General features: G+C 40.7%; 1 protein-coding gene across 3 annotated transcripts in view; it reads right to left on the minus strand.

Annotated features, from left to right (window-relative positions):
* Nucleotides 1-3,813: 3,813 nt before the first annotated feature.
* Nucleotides 3,814-20,692, minus strand: part of WNT7B (Wnt family member 7B) — a 90,455-nt gene continuing 73,576 nt past the window's right edge. For all 3 annotated transcript variants that reach the window (XM_053977717.1, XM_053977719.1, XM_053977718.1), the window contains 2 exons: nucleotides 16,406-16,677; nucleotides 3,814-4,513 (listed from right to left, as the gene is read on the minus strand). In XM_053977717.1, coding sequence (XP_053833692.1) covers nucleotides 4,034-4,513; nucleotides 16,406-16,677 — 752 coding nt within the window. In that variant the 3' untranslated portion in view covers nucleotides 3,814-4,033. The remainder of the gene's footprint in view (nucleotides 4,514-16,405; nucleotides 16,678-20,692) is intronic.

A 20,692-nucleotide genomic window follows, 5' to 3' on the forward strand; every position in this document is an offset into this window, starting at 1 on the left:
CAGTCGTTCTGTCCAGTTATGAAAATTGCTATGAATGCAAATTAGCTTTATGGAAAGCATTTTCTGCTGAATGTCAATTTTGCCTTCAATAGTGAAAGCCACACTGAGTTATTTGCACGGGAAAGCTGCTATAAGGGAAGGTCTTGATTTGTTAGTTTCAGTATCGCTTTGGGGTTTTAGTCTTCAACTAACAAAGAAACCCATGGAAATATATTTAAAACTTTAGGTGACCCGCTTACAACACGCTTTAGATTTGTTAAGAGATTTGCAAAGCTTTTGATGAGTTTCATCTAGTTTCCAGATGTCATCGTAGAAACAAATGTAATATTACCATGTGCTATAAAAACTTCCTGCAGCTCTATTAACAAGTTTCCCATGATGTAATTAGAAAGAAGGTGCAGTGTTTTCTTTGGCATCTGGGGGTAAAATACTGTGCATATTTATGTTGCTGTAAAACCCAGGCCAACTTAGTTCATTTTAATGAAGTTATTTTGGACTCAGTTCATGTAGAATTTCACTATAGCGCTATCTGTATCTGGATACCTTCCCTGAGGGGTAAATACAGCAAAAGTTGTACAGTTTCTTTAGATTTCGTATAGGAAGACAGTATTCTCAATATCAAAGAGGTTGTAACTATTCTAGCCAAAGTAAATGATGTAAAATCCTTCCGGTTCAGATTCAGGTAGGATTTTCAGATATGTCCATAGCTGGCTTGAATAAGCTGGATCACGTACAAGTGCCCAAGTCAGGACCTTCAACCCTGTCCTCTACAGCTCTTATTCCTCTCTGTTGGCTAATCTGTTATGTGAGGTTCATGGTTAAGCGCCATTTTTAGTTAGATGCTAAATTTCTATCACAAAACATTTATTTTCTTCCACCAAAAAATAGATTTTTTATTGTAGCCAGATGAAGTCTCTGGTAGCAGCATTGTTGATGCTGTTTTCTCTGTAGCACTGATGTAGGCAGATGGCTCAAGACTGATACCACACATAGTCATGTTCATTATTATTTTTCCTGAAATACAAAAACTGCTTAGGACTTGGAATTCGCCTATAATTTCTCATGTGGAGAAGTCTGTACACAAATGGTATTTTCACAAGACCCTGTTGCCTTTTTTTTTTTATTTTTTCTTAACAAAGAACAAATAAAAGGAAAAGGAACTGAAAGGGGAAAAAATTAAGTTTTAATGGAAATACATTTCATCTTTTGTTTTCTGCTTGCCATAAAACATTAACGTAGTAAACAAATTGATCTTTGCTCTTAGGTTCTTTAATAATATAAAGTATTTTGAATTTTGTCATGGCTAAGGTATGGTTAAACCACATGTTGCTGGTCATGTTCCAACCTCTATTGTCACAGGTCTTTGACATCAAACTACATTTTTAAAAATAAAAATTGTGTGTAACCCACTTCTATTCACAGACACCTTCGTTAAAAGTCGTGACTTTGGGGAGTGTTTCATTATATTAGTGGTAATGGTATTTTCTGACCAGAACTGCTTTTTCATGGGACATATTCCAATGTCCAAGCATTCCCACTGCCAGCCCCTGCTTTGTGCCATACAGCACCCTTTTGAATGCTGCACCTCCACATGAGCAAAGCTTTTGTAGGATGCTCTGAAACATTACATTCTAGACTGCTCACCCAGTCATGGGACTGTTACAGTGGTCTTACAGTAGCAGACAGAGTTATTTCAAATAGGGGTGTGGAAGAGAGAAGTGTCACTTTGGTCCACTTTTCTGAGTGGTTGGTGTTATAATATATAACCTTTTTCCTTTTTTTCTTTTTTCTAACTCAGTGTAGTTCGCAATAATTTAAAATACTCTATAGACATTTAAACGATATACAATAATATAACTTAATTGGATTCCTCAATTGTACTTGACAAATACTATTCTAATAAATTTACAGTATCTAGTACCATAAGACTGTGCATTACTGTGTTTGGGAGCTTTATTTGCTTCCTGTCAAGAATGTAGTGAAAGTACAGTATCATCACTATTACTCAACAACAATACCCATGAATCCAAGATTACATGGAGTGAATCTAGTATTTTAGGGGCCCCTGTTGACTTCTGTGAAGTTGCACTCATTCATGCCAAGGCTGGTATTTAGAAATCAACAGTAACATTATTTAAAAAAAAAAAAGCAATTTTGCATTTTTGCATTGCTCTGTGAGGGAGTTGTCAAAGGGGTCTGATTTTCAGAAGGTAAGTGCTTGGGGTCAGAAAGGTAGGTCCTCACAAGTGTTCAAATAAAGGTCCCCAAATCATTAGTTACCTTTGATAATACAGGTCCACAAATTACAGAGGTAATTCTGGCTCATTCACATATCCAGCACAGGAGCTGGTGGAGCTCTAGATCCACCAGCCCCTTGCCCCAAGAGCACCATGTGGATGGACAAGTGCTTCCATGTTACGTGAGGAGGGCTCATGGCTCTGCAGCCCCTCAATATAAAGAACAAAATTAAACAAAAGCTAAAAATGCACATATGCAGAGGTAAGGAAATTTTTAATCCACGTTTTCAGAAAATCAGGCAGGGACCCTTGGGACAAGCAAACAATTACATGGTTAAATGGCTGGGCTCTTGGGGTTAAAACACTAGATTTTACAGCAGTAAAATATCTGAGGCTGTTTTTAAAATCTCTCATAGGGAAAAGGTGTGGGAATTAGGACTGAGTGCTTTTAAGAAGTAAGCTTCTTTCTTTTAACATTCATGTGCTTACCAGGAGGTACGTTATTGCCAACCTTAAAATAATGATGACACAGACTAACCCAAATTTTGACTTTCTTATGCTCATGAAGCCACGACAGCTCAGAGGTTGCAGTAACCTAGAGCTCAGCTGCCAGACTTTTATCCTCTTCTGAGTGCATACTGAGCATAAGTTTCCTTAAAGTCTTGAAAATATTAACTTTCAACCATTAAAGGGAAAAACACAATGCCTGGAAGACCCTGCCAGTGCATTCATTGTCAAAGCAAAACCTTTGATACTTGTTGAAGCACATCTTTGTATCCTAAAACTCCCTATGAGGATCTGTGAGTAGGTGCTCCACACCTCAGGCCTGGGTCTGAAAAAGTCATTCTTATTCAGGAGGCAAGTGGTAAAAGTCTATATCAAACATTGGTAACCAAAGTTTCATGTGATGTTTTCGCTCAGTTCTGGCAGTTGCTTAAGGCCTACAGTAATTGAGCTCTCTAATAGTGGAGTGACAACAGATCAGTAGCATTGAACAACTTAGGCAGAACCAAATACAAAAGTCATAAGGTCAGAGTTCCAATAAGTTTACATTTAGTACAGAATTAAGACATAGCTACCCGTTAGTGCTTAGAATTTTTTGATACTATTAAAACCATAAATAATTATTTTTAATGTTCGTTCAAAGAGTTCCAGTGTCACTGGCAGCTGATGTAATTTTGTGAACGCTTGTTGGGGTTTTTTTCCAAACTGATAGTGGAGTATTTCTGCCATAGATTTTGCTCCCTACCTGTTGTTTTCTCTCTATCTGCTTTCTTAGAAATTTTGGTTTTAGCAGAGAGAATGCTGTGTTCTAGTCAGTGACGATTTCATTTCCTTAAAAAAGTCTTTGTTTGCACAGGGCCAGACAGTTTTGTTGCCGTAAAATAGGAGAAAGTGTCTTTTTCTTTTAAATGTCATGGGAGCTGCAATGCAATCAGCTTCTCTGATATGTATAATTTAAAACACTAAGAGAACTCTACAACACCCAGATTGTAGTTAAAAAAAAAAAAAAAAAAAAAAAAAGAGAGAGAGAGACAGAGAGAAAGTTTCACGTGGTTGTCAACATCACCTTAATCCTGTTGCCCTTGTTTCCAAAGCAGTTACAACAGCCAGCCAGCCAAAATGCACCATCCTTAGAAGTATAGGTAGTTGTGGGGAGGGAGTGGTTGTTGTGGTGTTGGCTGGGGTTCTTTTCCCCAAGAGGATTAGATGTGCAAAATGATGCTGTCGTTGTTTGTTGTACTCCACTTTCCTCACCTGTGGTGGTTTGCTCTGTGTGTTTGCGCACGATGCCGTTATTTGCAGGTGAACACCTCTGTCCGCTCACTGCACGTGTTGCACTTCACAAAGCAGCACCAGTGGAATTTGCAATTGCATTGCCACACCTTGGTGTACTGGTGTGTGTTGTACCCTCTTCCGCAGCACATCATGTCGCACCCGTCCGCGTTGGGAGAGGTACGGTTGCAGAGTCGTCCCTGGGTACCGACGCTCCCTGTGGAAGCATCTTCCTCACAGTAGTTGGGTGACTTTTCAATATACACTAAATCCGTTTCCATGGGTTTCTGGTAACTCTTGATCTGCTTGATCTTCAGGAAGGTTGGCTGTCTCAGTCTACTGGCTCTTACCACCTCCACTTGCACTGCAGCATTGTATTTCTCTTTCAAAATATATCCAATCTCTCTGAATTTAGGAAGCGTGGTCCAGCAGGTCTTAGTTGTACAGGAACCTGAAACTCCATGACACTTGCACTCCAATTTCATTCTCTCTTCGAGAACCTATGTGTACAGACATTTGCATATTATTACTGCAGGAAAGCAATGTTGCAAGCCTGCCTAAACCTCAGTCTGTTTAGTTCATATGAATATTCATTACTGCTGGTTGAAATTTTTCAAATGCGTGCTTATAAATCTTCTCACCTCCCACCAGAATGCTCATAAGATTTTGTTTCAAGTGTCACCTGGTTGGAAATAGAGTGTTTTGTCATTTTTTGGGAAAACATTTCCATTCTTTTTCCAAATACTGGAGAATATTTACTTATGTTTTAGGAGACATTTCTTTAGAGCCACAGAGGACTTCAAATTTTTCAAATAATTTTTGTTTTGAAAACAGAAAACAAGAATTGGGGATTGAGTGGCATAAGATTCAAAATACTTAATTGCTTTAAGTAATGATCAAAGAATGCTTAAGAAGAGCAGTATATACTGTGTGACTGAATAAGCCTACATGCAGGGAGCTGGAACTAGATGATCTCTAAGGTCACCTACAATCCAAACCATTTTATGATCCTTTGTTCCCTGCATAATTAAAGATTTTTCCTATATACCTATACCAATACCACCAGTGGTAAACTTACAGATTATTCCACCCACACAATGTCCCGTTCCCTTTAGAAGCAGCACTCATTGCAGTATTTAGTCCAACTATTCAGCAAATAATCAGCCACAAATACAAAAATTTTTTTCCACCAGGGCAATGATAACACAGCATTAGAGGGAAAAAAATCCACCCAAGGGTCCTGCTCAACAGTGAGCCGAAGAGAAAAGTATTGCTGTTGTAGAGGAGGTTCAGCCAGAGGGGTTTAATTTAGAGTCAGAAGTGACACAAACTGGTGGGTGCTCAGGCTCATGCTCCACTGTCATCCTGCCGTTTTTGCTGCAGCCCAGCCGTGCCACGCCTGGCACATCCCTCCTTCCCGGGGCCAGGTTGTGCCGGGGGGAAGGCAGGCGATGTCCTCCCGCTCCGTGTGTGCAGCAGGGGGAAGCCAGCCCCACGGAAGCGCCTCTCTGTTTTTCTGCCCTTGCGTTACCACTTAAGCCTGACCATAATTACACCCACAGTCATCATTAGCTTATGAAAATCAAGGCCTAAGAACAAAGCAAACTGATCTTTCCCCTTCGCAATGGGATGCTAACAAAGAAATATGAGCTACCGAGCTTGTCTGAAAGCATTACTGATGCTGCAGACCATCTCCTGTAGCGGTTTCACTGCAGATCCCAGAACATGACTGAAATGGGCAAAGGATAAAAGGGCCGAAATCTGAGTACAATGGCATAATGAAGTAGGAGGGAGTAAAAAATGCTTACTGCTTCAGAAACTGGCCTTAAAATAAAAGCTGTACAGATCTGCAAATAGAGGGCACCCTCCTGAGTTGTTTGAGTTTCACTTAAATTGTATGGTTTGTTTTTTCCCAAATTTCTGGGGTTTCAATATTAAAGAGAATATTTGTATTTGATTCTCCCTTACCAACATACAGTAGCAAGTATAAGATAGCTGAGTCCTTTGAGTCCAGCTCAGGACAATTCCAAAATCCCACCCTGTGCATGCCTGAGAGCGTTGTCCAAACGCTCCCGGAGCTCTGGCAGCCTTGGGGCCGTGACCATTCCCTGGGGAGCCTGGGCAGCGCCCGACACCCTCTGGGGGAAGAACCTTTCCCTGATATCCAGTCTGACCCTCCCCTGACCCAGATCCAGCCGTTCCCTCGGGTCCTGTCCCTGGTCACTGAGAGCAGCAATCAGAGCTGCTCCTCCTCTTCACCTCAGGAGGAGCTACAGCCCCTGCTGAGGTCTGACCTCAGTCTGGTCATACCTTAGACCTTCTGGAACCACAGGCTTTACCAGGGTCAAGGTCAATTTATCCAATCAGAGCCAGAAAAGGTGTTTCCCAGCAAGGTTTACTGAGTTGGGAAAGAAATTCCTATAGCTGCAACTGCTCTAAAAGAAGAAAATCAGCAAGGCTATGATGAGCTGGGCTTTTTGTGGACACTGGAATGCGCTGTATCACCTTCCTGTCTTCCATACTGATAGAAGAGAAAACTTGCCATTCTGCTGCAGCAGCATTTCAGTGGCAGAGAGGAGACAGGTGCACTGTGACACACTCTGGGGTCTTTTCGGGGTCTCCAGGGTCTCCTCTGTATCCATTTCTGGCCTATGGAGAAGGTCTTTCCCCAAAGACCCCTAAATAAGATTTCAATCCTGTTCCACAAATCTGGGTTCAAATAATCTATTGATATTTAGATGTGTTTGTATATAAGTATAAACACGCTTAAATGTTGTGCTTGATATGAAGTTGTGCTGGAAAATGTTTGGTTTTGTTGAAACTAACCCATTCCTACAGCTTTGTCAACATGCAGTTGTTGCTGTAAGAACTGCAGCAAAATCCACAACAACAGGTGGATGGATGCAACTTTTACACCTCCACCAAAGAGCACTAGGATCTAAGGATTTCCAGGAAAGCACTGACAATGGGATCTGTCGCCCCTGAGTCGTACTCCTCCCTGAGCAGTAAATCTTGGTGAAGGGTTCATATTTTGTCATGCCCTACATGTGTTTCTGGTGCCTACATTTTGGATGAAAAGGCCAAGTCAGTAACTTGCTAAGAGAGTGAGAGGAGGTGAAGTTCATGGGGCACCTTTTTCTTTTGAGGGTACCACACTGTGGGTACTGTCCCAAGGAGCCTCTGATGTGCTTCCCTGATACACTAGAAAATGTCTTTGCTCCTGAAAGACAGACATCACCCATTTCGGTGTCCTAGGTGACATCTTTGGAAATGTATATTTATATATGGATGCCTGTCTGTCTATATAATAATTGTTTGCCTGTGTGTATTTGGTTGAGATGCCAATGTTTATACACATTATTATATTCATTATGTATATATTATTTATAGACATTACCTGGCAGCCTCTATAGTACAATCTCCAGCAACTTTATCCTAAGTCTTGATATTTTTTCTTTTTTTGCCTTTGTCTTTCTGAAGGTCCAATTTTGTGATTCATTTTGGTGAGCAGAAACCTGATTTCACTGCTGTGTTTTTTCAAAGATTACCACTGTTTTTGATGGTGGGAGGACTTGCAAATGGAAGCCATGCAGGCTCAAATAATCAGAAGTTTCAAGAAGTATTAATTCATGCTCCTGAAGCCGATCTTGCAGGTTTTTGGAATTTTTTTGGAGGCTTCTCTCATGAATGTGGAATGCTTGGGGTTACAACACTGAGCAGAGGCCCAATCATCAGGTAGTTAAATTCCTGAATGCTATAATTTGTGTGCCCACAGTCAGCTGTGGGTATAAAACTGTGCCCAAAGACTTGGAGGTCAGGGAATACGAGGCCCAAACTAAGCAGATTCTAAGCAACATTTTTTTCCCCTCTTTCCACCCAGATGCTGCAGAGTGCCCTTCCTTGCTGACAGGCCAGCATGTTCTGGCCCTCCAGAGGAATGGTGTCTTGAGCAGCTTCCCACTTGCCAGGGAGGTGCCATGGGGCCTGGCAAAGGTGGCCGGATCTCACCTTGTTTGCTCAATGCTCTGAATGAAGAGTAACTAATATTTTGCTTCCTAAAAGTCTCTCCTGTTCAGTTTTTTCCTCAGCAAAATTCTCATCAAAGCTCTGACCCTGAACCTTAAAGGTACTTATTCACTCAAATCTGAGACACTATGCCAAGCTAGGTGCTTAATTGAAGATTGAAAATCATTAGCTCATATGAGCCACTCAGCAGTTTCATTTGTCATATGTCAGTACCTCATATCTAATCTTGAATGGTTTACAGCAAGATCTACCTCCCAGAGCAAATTCCCATCGCTGGGCTGTGCTGCTTCACATTAATCATAGGAACATTTCTCAGGTCTCTTTTCCACATACAGGCCCACTCCCACCCCAGTGTGATCTTGCCAAGTAAAATTTTCTAACTACTGCTACTTTGTTAAATGAATTGTGAAATAGAACGATAAAGCTTTCTTAATCCCACATCTTTTTATACCTATATAAATCATACATTTTAAATGCAATTTGGAGGCTGTCTGCTGCCAGTTAAGTAGAAAAAGACTTGTGAAGACCAAAATAAAACAAAATTATATGCATTAAAGGAAATTCACTTTTTCAAGTTCCATATCTAGACCCAACTGCTTAACATCAGATACAGTTTCTGTACATAGTAAAAATCCTATTTGGATAAAGTATGTAAAAACAATACATTACATTTTGTGTGTGTATGTGTTTTGGCTTACCCCTGCTGGTTTTGGTTTTCCTTAATGGAAATGCACATTGTTGGACCAAGTGTTGAATGTGACAAAATCCATATAACTTTTTGACTGAAGTATCAAAAAGAAATAAAAGAATTGAAGAGTTTTGCCTCATCAAATATGCAAGTGATCAACTTTTGGTTTTGGGTAATAACTACCAAAAGAGACAGATTCTGGTCACAAGATGTCACCACTTCTTTGATGCTCTTGCAGCTGCAGCCACGAGAGCTGATGGCTTACTGATGATGTGTGGGCACTGCTAACCCAAGTCTCAGTGCAGCCTGGGGCCAGCACTGCTGACAAAATGCTGATCTCCTGTGCCCCTCTGGGTATCCAAGCTCAGTTTGTTTGGGTTTGGCTTTTTATCTTGGATAGGCAGGGGTGTAACTAAGATTAGTAGGGTGTAATGCTACTCTTCTAATACAAATGTCCTGAAATTATTCTTTGTTAATAGCAGATCACAGAGCCCAAAATTGAGCAGTTCATGGTGTGTCTCCTTGGGTTGTGCCCAGCCCTGTGAAGAGGGAGCATGGAGCCAGCAGGAGAGGAATAAGGGTACTTCAGCTGCATGGCTTTCTTTCTGCTACTCTGTGAAGCTGTTCCATCAAGCATCACAACAGTATTTATATTCTGTGGCATGTGGGAAGGGGAAATGAGTTACTGTGTTTATTCCTCTTGTCACATCCTTGCTTTCCTTATTGTTCAGTTTAACGGGAGCAGGGAGTCTCTGCTTTGCAGCAGGTCAGTGTCCAGACACAGCATGAAGTGGTTTTTCCCTGCCACTGGCCAGAGCTGAGCAGGGCTGGGGACCATCAGGGGTGCCAGGAGGTAACAATGCACCTCCTCCTGCCCTCCACTTGTCTCCCTAGGTAAGGCACACTCTTCCATAGTGTCCCCACTTAATGTGTTGAAAAAGCTGAGGAAGGCCCACTGCACTCTTTAAACAAGTTCTCCTCTTGGCTACCAGGAAAATTAGCCCAGCATTTTGGGACCTGCTGCCCATTTGATGGATGTCTCTACTGTTAGGAGGATGACCAATAGCCTAATCCATCAGTGTTTCTTCCCTACATTCTAGGAGAAGAGAAAATGGATGTTTCAGCAATTAACTGCTGCAATTGGTTAATTCTGAATATTATTTTTACAGTGAAATGTTGCAAAGCAATTTCCTTCAGAAGCATCCTCCCCATCATTCCCAAAGCAAGTGTGCTTGCAGTGTTCTACTGTGTTCTCAATGGAACTTATTGTAAACCTTAAAGGTAAAATATCACCTGAAATAGTTAAAAATATTTCACTAGTAGGTTTATTCTGTCAGGCAGAACAGATGTGTCAGGTTTGAGGTCATACAGTGATATTTCACTACATGTTTGATACATGCCTTGCATGCATTACATGGTATGCATGGGCATGCACATTTCTTGAATAAAACCATTTAGCAAGTCCTAAAATATTTGGCTATTCCCCCCTCTAATTTTAAAGCAAATTGTTCAAAAAGTAGGGTAGTACCAGATGTAGCTGCTGGCAGTCTGTGTTAAGGGTGTGTTTCTGGAAAAAAAAAAAAAAGCTAACAAATCCAGCCCAACTGGAAGCAGGAGATCTATCCTCATGAGATTTTGAGCCAAAGCTTGCATATTCAGGACATATGGATAAGTCCTTAGTTATCCATCTAACCCACCCAAGCTGTAACACCAAAAGTTTTGAAACTGGATTTATGTAACTGTCTGCAAATGGCTTTAAGTGGGAAGAAGTATGGCATGAAGCACTACTATCAAAAGCTTTTCTTTCATGAGTGGTCTCACGTGGGATATGTAGTGAAATAACTTGTCACTTTTAGAGAAAGAAACTTTCAGCAAATGATGGACTCGAGGCTGTAAAACTTGGAAAGTAACATTCTTTGCATCCCTGAAATGACTTAGGAAACAAAGTCACATTTTAAAGAATATTTTAGGCTTATAAGAGCATGAAATTAGTTGGCTTTCATGTTTGAAACTGGGATTCAGCTTCCACTGTGACTTCAGAACATTTAATTCAGAGTCTTTTTCTGGGCATTGCTTCTTACCTTTACATTCTGTCAGGTGACAGTGTGAACAACCTGCAGCAAATTAGGCACTGTGCATCTTGCAGGAATGAGCTGTCTAATTGCAGTGCTTCACATGAGGTGAAAGGAGCTAACACTGTCTTATGTAATATATGCACAGACAATATATAAAAATATATATAAATATCCATAATTACGTGCACACACACGATATATATTTGTATCTGTTTATGTATATATAATATAATATAATATTATTAATATAATTTTTGTATCTTTATATGTGGATATATGTAATGAATGGTAATCAACAAATCACCTCATTAGCTGTTCTACAGCCAATTATTGCACCAGAAACTATAAGAAAAAGCCATGGCTTAGGTGGAAATGTTGTCCCAAGTAATTGAAAAACCACTTCTGAAGAGAGCCTGAATTATTTGTTTTTTCCCCCACACTCTTATTGTTTCATATGTAAAATAAGCTGTTGTCATCTTCCAGGCATTCCAAAAAACAACAGGAAAACCCCACTGCTGTTACAAAGGAGTAAATACCGGGATGGTGACAGGCGGAGTTGCTGGCAGTCAGTGTGATGGGTGTGTTTCTGGAAGGGCCAGTTTTTTCTCCACATAACCACAGTCACTGTCTGTAGTAAGAGCCTAATTGATTGATAAACTGTTAGAAATATTTCTACTTTTTGGTAAAAGCTGCAATCTGCTACCAATTTGTCAGTTTGTTCTTTTAACTCACCCCATAAAAACAAACAGAAACCTCCATTTTTATAAATGAGATTTCCCATGAGAGACAGTCATTGTTTTGAAACTTTCAACAAAAAGTTAAGCTTAATGATGTGTGTTCCCAGATGTTACTCTAAGTTCATTTATCCCAGAATAAAGATACTTATTTCTAAAAATACATGGTAGAAAGCTGTCTCATAAAACAGCATCAAAGCTGACTTGGTTTTTTGGTATTTAATTTTTCATTACTCTGTCAAAGTTTTGCCCACAGATCTCTCTGTAATCCTTCAGATTTGCAACAAAACATTCTTTCAGTAACATTTGTGTTAGACTTATACTAGTCCTCCTTTGGGGGCTTGTTTTCATTTACCACACTTGTGCTTTCCATCCCGAATCACATCAGTTTAGAAACTCACAGGGAAGTTTGTTCCTCTGCTCTCTCACACCGTGCGGTGCCGCTTTGCCGCCAAGCATAAATCATCCGTCAGGAGAGTCTTGTGTCACCAGGAATCCCTGAGCATTTATTTATTCCAAATTGCACCAATGACAAGATTATGATTTTGTCACTAGTGCTTCTTATTGCAAATTTAGCAGAAGCTTTGCAAACCTGCCATTAGCTGAAATAATTATTAGAAATTCAATGCAGAGCCATACGGGATTCAGTGTGGGGCAATTAAAATGATGACTCATTCCAGAGTCATCAGAAATTCCCTGAGAAACCTAAATGTCATTTTTTTTCCAATAAGATAATTTATTATAGGGTTGTATTGAACATCTCAGCCCTAGACAGAAGTAAAAGACCCCCCAAGACTGTTTTTCCCCTCATCAGTTTGCAAGTTTGTGCAATTTTTTTTACAGCATGCTGCTTGTTCCACAAAGAAAAATTCCTCTGGGCTCTGTTTTTAGCATCAGTGAAGTACCAGCAGGCCAGCTTTTGAGAGCATCCCAATGAAGGCAAATTATTAAAGCCATACTGCTGTATTTACAAACCCCTCTGACACCCAGGCATGTGTGGGACAAGTGCTGGGAGAGATTGAGAATGGGCAAGATTTCTGAGAGCACATGAGAAAGTCCTTGTGGTGGTATAAAAGAACATTCAAATAATTGCTAGGGGGGCAAAACTGGCAGCCAGTGTCTTGATTAATGATCCTAGCAATGAACCTCTGGCCACCTGGTAGATGTCTAGTGAGGTCATCAAGGGCCTACCACTGACTTCAGAGCAAGTTGGAAACAATTGTATGTGGGGTTGGGAGCTTTTTGTGTCCTTTTTCCCTCATGTCTCTGTCTTGGAAGGCTCTGAAATTCAAAAAGACTAGAAGAAAGGTAACATATTTGTTGGCTAAAAGTTGTTCTTCTTAGCTAACTCAAAAAGCCAATTTGGTATGACTAAAAAAGAACTGCAAGCCTTACCGTCAGAGATGTGAATGCAGGGTATTTTAAATGGTGAAAGTGCTGTGAAATCTCTGTAGGAAGCTACAAAAGCATATACTTCCTCTACTGTCTTTACTGTCCATTACCACTCTAAGGTTGAAAATACCTTATTTGAAAATATTTGAGAACTTCTAAAGCAATGAAGGAATTTAAAAATTCCCGTTGCCTGTGTTTTCTTTCTTACCTTTTACTCCTATTCATAACATGGATAAAATTCCATACTTTGGTTCTTTTTAATAGCAGTAAATGAACCAGAAACTTGGCTCCAAAGTGTTTCCAAATTTTAAGACAAGCTACATACAGATCAGCAGGATGGCACTGACAGATTGTCTCAGAGCAGTACAAGCATTTCCCAGTTGTGTTGTGAGAGTTTTAGGAGGAGAAAAGGAGAAAGATGGAAGTTCAGTGTCACACCCAGGCAAACAGAGGAGCCAGCAAGGGAAGGTGTGCAGCTGGACCTTACTCTAACAAACAAGGAAGGTCTTGCTGGGGACAGGAATGCTGGGGGCAGTCACGGCTGTAGTGACCACAGGATCATGGAGTTCAGCATCCCATGTGGAGCAAGGGATCTGCAGCAGCTGGGGCTGTCCAGCCTCGAGAGGAGCCCCAGCTGAGAGGGGCCCTCAGGCCTGGGTGTCCCTGTGTGCAGGGAGGGCTCCGAGCAGGGCCCAGGCTCTGCTCCGGGGCCCAGCAATGGCACCAGAGGAACGGGCAGGGACTGATCCCAGGAGGTTCCACCTGGGCAGGAGGCAGAACTTCTTCCCTGGGCAGTGCCCGAGCCCTGAACAGATTGTCAAGAGAGGGTGTGGAGTCTCCTTCTCTTGACATACTCAAAAACCATCTGAACACGATCCTGAGGAACACCGTCTAGGGGATCCTGCTTGAGCAGAGGGGTTGGACCATTCCAACCTTGCCCTTTCTTTGATTCTGTGATTGCTTCTGCAATTCTGTGATTTCTGACTTGAGTGTGAATAAGGACCATGTGGGGTATATAAGAATGATACTCATGCACAAGCAAAATCCCCTGGTTTCAGAGTTTGTGTCAGGCTCACAATGCAGTACAGGTTTCCCAAGGACCCCCAAAACAGCCAGATTTCAGGTGAATGTAGGTCAGATTTCAAGTCTGCCTGGATTCTCAGAAGGAACTTGAGATTTCACACTGAAATTGCAGAAAATTCTGTGACTGCTTTTATAAGGGTCCAACCCAGAAACACAGAAAGCATATCCTAGGTTCCAGAGTTTTGTTCTAACCTTAAGTTTCAGTCAGTCTTGAATTTAAAATGTCTAATTTATACAAATAGCAAATCATCTGAGACGAACCAAAATCACTACATATTATTTACTGTACCACTCTGAATATTCAATTAAAGGGACATTATTTCTAAATGTGACCCCCAAAACCATATTTTGTATTAACACATTCCTCTGGATTTTATGGATTATACTTAAAACCAAAAAACTATACCAAATTCTTTCAGTCATTCTTAGCTTTTGAAAGCAATACAATGAATCAATGAATAGCTATGGGTATAAATAACTACTGAAAAATGCAACAAAAAGTTAATAAATTTCAAATACTATTTATATTTTTAAAAATGGGAAAAAATATATTGTTGGTATTGCAAGCCTTTGTATTTCTTTCTTAAAATATGAAAGTATTATCATTTATTTTTTGCAAGAACATTTGAAAAATAGTTTAGAAGTGTTAAATAAAATTTATTTGCATGAATTCTGCTAGCAAAGTATCTGTAAAAACATGCACTTGTTTGGTTTGCTTATGTCCCTCTGCTTATGAAATTCTGATGAAAAGTAAAATATAATGTGCTTAATAAGAATCAGCAATGTGGTCTAGTGGTTACTGGGCTGTATTTAGAATTGGGGGACCCATGATCAGTGCTCGGTTCACATAATGAGCTCTTTCTGTCCTTGGGACTTCACTGTTTTCCATCTCAGTATCTGCTTTTGCTCTTTTGTCCCTCTCTCACATCTAGACTGGGACATGTTCCAAGCAGGACCTGCATCAGTATCTCCATGAGGGTGGCACAGCACACACCACAGAGGATGCCAGTTTAAGCAGGGATAATAATGCATCTAGCAGTAATAAATTCTCCCTGGCAACTTTAAAGAGTTGACTTCCATCTTCTTTTGCCTCCAAACACAATTTATGATGCTGAGCTGAAGTTCCCAGCCTAAGTGAAGTGATCAGACCTGGAGCTGGTCTTCCAATGTGATAGTCAGCTGCTGAATGAAGTTCTCTTATACCCGTGGCAGCAATGTTTAGGAAAAAAGACTGTGCCCCTCAAGGCTGTTTTTCTTTTTGGCTCTTCAGTCAGCTTTCTCCTGCACACCTGGAGACCTCAGTGTGAACTATCACTGAAGTATCAATCCTGTCTCTACACTTGAGTTTGTGCCTCTCTCACCACACTGAATTTATGTAGTATTTCCATTCCAGTGAACTCCTGCCCATACAGAACCTTCTGTTTCAGTGCATGGCCAATGCAACTGTGCTAGTAAGCAAGATCCAGGCAGTAAAATAATTGCACTGTTTCTGTCACCACCAATTCTACTCTCTCTGCCCAGTGCTCAGCACAGGACTGAAAGCACACATGGTTTTAGAGGAGGAAAATTCAGTCTTACTTTGGGGACTAGAGAGGGAAGTGGATTTTACTGGATTGCTATATTGGTTTATTGGATTCTTCTGCAACACTGAAGCAGAGGGCTTTTCCTAGGGAAAAACACTTTGAAGGCTATAATCTCTCCTGAGGTAGGTATATAAGATGCAGAAAGATTTGTTACACTTTTTAAAGGACAAGCGTTGGGAGCTATGAGGATTGAGGAACATAAACCAGCATAGCTCCATGATGTTTATTGTTACCATGAGAAGCAATTCAGTCATGGTTGTAGGCATGAAACTGCTTCTTTTTCTGCAGCTCTTTGTAGTTTTGTAGTTACAAAGCTTTGTAATTACAAAGAGACAGTTGTGCATCTGCTAAGAAGTGCATTGTGTACTACTATGTGTATTTCATTAGAGCTGGGGTCAAATAATTGATCTGGGTTTCACTGGAATAAATATCTGGAAGTGCTGTGGAAGCTGAACAGTGCAGACAACTCAGTTCTGTCCCATCACAAGCCCCGACATCCCTTGCTAGATTTTTTGCAAATTGGATGCAAAGCACTGAATTATCATTATGCTAAACAGATCCTCCCTGTTATCGGGGCTGGAAAGAAGGCTTAGGAAGCAGAAATTTTTACAGGTGTGCCTATAATACATGGCCAGCTCTGAATAAAAAGAAACAGCAAAAAAAAGGTGAACAACAGATGCCATCCGGTGACTTGATGTGGGTGCGGGATCAGAGAGAGGGGTGAGTTCTCGGGGAACGCCTCCTGCCACCAAGCCAGCCTCCCCCCGTCCTCCAGCACACATGTTCCCATCCCTCGTCCTTTCTGGAATACCTTTCTTCCAGCCTCATTGTTGTGCAAGTTCATCAGCCTCCGTGCATTCTTTTTGATTTCTCGGGCATCAACAAACCTCCGGGAGAACTCAATGCCGTATCTGATATCCGCGGAGCAGCCTCCCCACTTCCAGCCCTCCTCCTGGTTGTAGTAGCCCTGTTTCTCTCGGTCACAGCCACAATTGCTGAGGTTGCCCTGGCTGCAGGCGGCCGTGACAGCGTGTGCAACCCCGGCAGCAGTAATGGCATAGGTGAACGCAGCTTCCCTGCTTCCTGTGGAGAGAAGCCAAAAGCTGATGGGTTGGCAGAAAGGCAGCACGTACTTACTAAAGAAAGTACACACATTATCTACATCAAGGGGGTCAGGCAGTAACGTGAGGAGGGCATTATTCCTTAGTGTGGATTTCTCATCTTACAGAATTCCACACGTATTTAAAATGCTTGGCTCAGCTCGGGCATATTACCCCAGGTCTGCAGCCATGTGATAGTCCCACGTACACCCCTTCACCAGAGGGGAACTTGGCAATGAATCTGGACAGTGGTGAGGTGAGGCCACAAGATTTGTTTTCACACTGTCTAGTCAGGTTTGCAAGCTTGAAGTGTATCTGTTTCAGATGAATAAAAAGTGAGTTAATAGCTACCTCTAAGCACTGGCACTGCATGGAAAAAGAGAACTGTTCAGACAACAACAACAAAGAAAAACCCCAGGACACAAATGGGGCTGATTATTAATCTAACTTTATAAATGCTCAGTAGCATCCATTAGTGATGCTGAGTGTGAAGTACTGCAAGAGAGACCTATAGAGACAAGAACTGGGTAGGGTTCATTTTCTTTCAAGGTAGAGGTTACTCCTTTCCCTTGCAGGCTTCTCCTGTGCATAGTTTTGCTGAAGTGACCCTTTTCCACTCCCACTCTGACTCAAACCTCTACATTACCATGGCTATTGAGCATACAAAGGGCATAGAAGTGCTGTGACAGCACTATTTTCTCTCCAAATTAGGTGAGATGCTGTCATGGAAGCACAGACTTATTTTTTTAAAAATAGCTCTTTTAAAAAAGGAGTTGTTTGTTTGTTTGTTTGCTTTGTTTTGTTTTGCCTGTGATGCTGCTACTTGCAAAGGTTCCTCGTTGCCAATTCCAGGTAATAGATGTTGATAATGAGCATATGAGGAGAGGTGAATAAGGCCCCTTTCTATACTGATTGGCTGAGGTGCCTGTGAGGTGCAAGGAGGCAGAATGATGGGAGGGGAAGCTACAGCCCATCCCTGCTCCGATGTGAGACCACACTTTGTCACTGACTTCACACAGGGCTGCATCGTGGTGTTTTGCTGCTGTTATTTATAACACTTCCACACAAATTCCCTTCTCAGTGCTTTCCCCATAAGTTCCCTTCTCGTTGCTTTCCTCAGTGTGTTTCTCTGGTAATAAACAGACATTTCTGCTGCAGCCAAAGAATAACTGTAAAGAATTTGCAGAAAGTTGCTGAAATGCTTTAATGACCACACACAGAGCTCTAGCATCATTAGTGGATTTGGGAAGGGAAAAAAAACGAACAAATTTTCCAGAGGAGGGAAAAAAAAAACCAAAAACAAACCAACTTAGAAGCTAGTTTTCATTTTTTAATTTTTGGATTTATAGATCTCATAATTATTCTGGAATGATAACTCCACAGTATGGGGGATTTATATTTCTTATTTTCATAGCTTCCTGAAAGATTACACCATTGCCAGATATGAGGAAGATCCTACAAGAAACAATCAGCAACTGAGGTTTGGCACCATTTTCTTGTTTCTCCAAAGAAATAAAAAATAAACTTTGGGTAGGGAAAAAACAAAAGGGTTTTGTGTTCTTCAGCTACCAAGAAGGTTGAACTGACACATGCATTATTTGAGTAGATGGTGCAGTTGCAGGACTGCCTCTGCTTTTAGACACAGCAGTGTTTTGTTGGGGTGTACGATGTGTGCAGTCTGGTTCAGTGCTTCCCAAACCATGGTCTGCAGAACACTGGTGGTCCAGGAGGCCACGGTAAAGGGTTCACAGCTAATCCACAGAGCCATATTAAACACTATTTTAAATAGTGTTTTCAATTAAAAGTTTGATGATAACGATACCTGGTGGTCTGTAAGAAATTCTGAGGGTTTATAGCAATCCAAAACAGCTATGGAACCACTGTTCTAGTTCCTAGTGTGATCTTCACATGTTGATATTCACTCCTATCCTCTTCGCTTGCCAGCTAAATTCAAACCTGGGACTCTTATTTTAAAATGTGTTCTATTGACTTGCAGGATTTCTTTCTTCTTCTTTTTAAAAAAAAATCTATTTCTAATCTATAAATTGAAATATTGGAAGTCTGAGATGTAATAGAAGCTACATATATAGATACAGTTTGCTTTTCTTCAGGATGAGGGTAAACAACAATGCAAAACCAGACCCAGGGAAATTTTTGGTCAGATACCTTTGAAGTATATGTAGAAAGGCTTAATAATAAGAAGAAACTTATTCCTGTGAGGGAACATAGCAGCTGTGACCTACAGTTCAGTAGATTTACTCAGAGATTTAGTGACAGTTGCTCATATTTTGTGTTTAAGCTCAACATATTCCCCATGTCTCCAGAGTAGGTGGTAAGACATTTCATTATAGCCACTGTGTCTGTGACTTCTTTGTAAATTTTCACACATTGCTTCCATTGATCAATTTTATAAAATGAAAGAAAATCAATTTTCTCAAGTCATGGGATAATATCAAATGGAAACCACACTGACTCTCCTAAGAGATTACTCTCCTGTTTCAATGCAGCTCTCAAATAAGAAGGTCTCAGAAATTAGCAAGTTAAGTTGCCCTGCTAAGAATTAAGGTGTTGGGGGATTAGTATTTTTTTAACTAGAATATGTTCTAAAACTTCACTTGTGTTCCTGAAAGTTTGCTAAGGTCCCAGGATCAGTGGAGTCTATCAGAAACTGCTGATGGAGGAGGGAAGGGAACCTCTGAGCTCAAATAATGTCTGCTGTACACAGAGCTTTCCATTAGCATGTCATCACCTGGAATCAGTTCTAAGCAAGTCTTTGTTAGGCAGCTAAAAATATTTAAGTAATGATTGCTGTGATACCTTAATGGAGAACAATAATCTCATTTTATGGAATTTTCTGAGATTTCAAAAATATTCTTGGTCTGCAACAAAAAGGAGACAGGTCTTTCCAGAAATATTCACGAAATAAAGATACAAGTAGCAGCAGATTTGGGGTTTGACTCAAATTTGGGGCTAGATATTTCTTTTTCCAGTGAATATGCTGATTATCTAGTTATTTGGCACTGTATACACTCTGTTTCTCAGTCTCAGAAGAAAAAATCTTGTCTGACTTCCAAAGTTTTCCGTCACATAGACCAGAAAAATTCTGTTGAGATTTTTATTTTGGTGGAAAAGACATTGCTTTGGCTTTATTGCAACCCTTGGATTTGTCCATTTCTCTGTTAGAAATGCCTGCCTTGGTGTCAAAGATGACAGTTGTGACTTTATTCCCAAAACACAGAAGGGATGTTTTCATGAGTAACATGAGCTAATAACTATCTGATCTGATAACCGTCTAATATAATAACTCCAAAATAAGATGACTGCCAGTATTAATTAAAATTAAGCCTTTTTTCTTTGGTGAAGGTGCTCAAGGCCACTTCTAGCAATCTGCCAGGCTATCAGAGGAGTCTGTCATTTGCTAATCTGAGTTCCTGCCATTTTCTTTAGTTTATTTGCATTCTAACAGAGGGCTGTACTTTAAAAGTGTTCTAATAGCCAGCAATGCAGGCAGCTGCTACTCAGACAGACAGATATTAGACCACTGATTCCTTAGCACATGTCTTCTGGCAGATAGGCAGAGAGGAGCCTTTATCTGTCCTTGGAGTCATAGAGTAGCCTGTGTTTTACCCCTCATTTAGATGTCATTTCTGGCTACGTTTTAGACTTCTAACAGAGCACTTAACTCAGTATGGTTTGATGTGGAAATTCTTACCAGTTCCACAATTGCTGAAGTTCACCAGACTCCAACGTGCACAGATTCAGCAGAGTATTTTCAGCCTGGAGCCACAATCAGCTGAGAATCACATAGGCTAAATACACATTCAATTACTCAGCTGTGAGCACAGGGTTAAAGATTTAACTGTTCCACAGCTATTTGCAAGACATCTATTTGTTGGAGTAATTAGATGAGAATTCTGCTATTGCACACACCATCCTGAAATGACTCATGTCAGCAGCTAGATGAATAAGGCTGCCACTGAATGTCAGCTATTAGAACT

The sequence above is a fragment of the Vidua macroura genome, chromosome 5 (genome assembly GCF_024509145.1).
Source record: "Vidua macroura isolate BioBank_ID:100142 chromosome 5, ASM2450914v1, whole genome shotgun sequence".
Taxonomy (NCBI): Eukaryota; Metazoa; Chordata; class Aves; order Passeriformes; family Viduidae; genus Vidua; species Vidua macroura.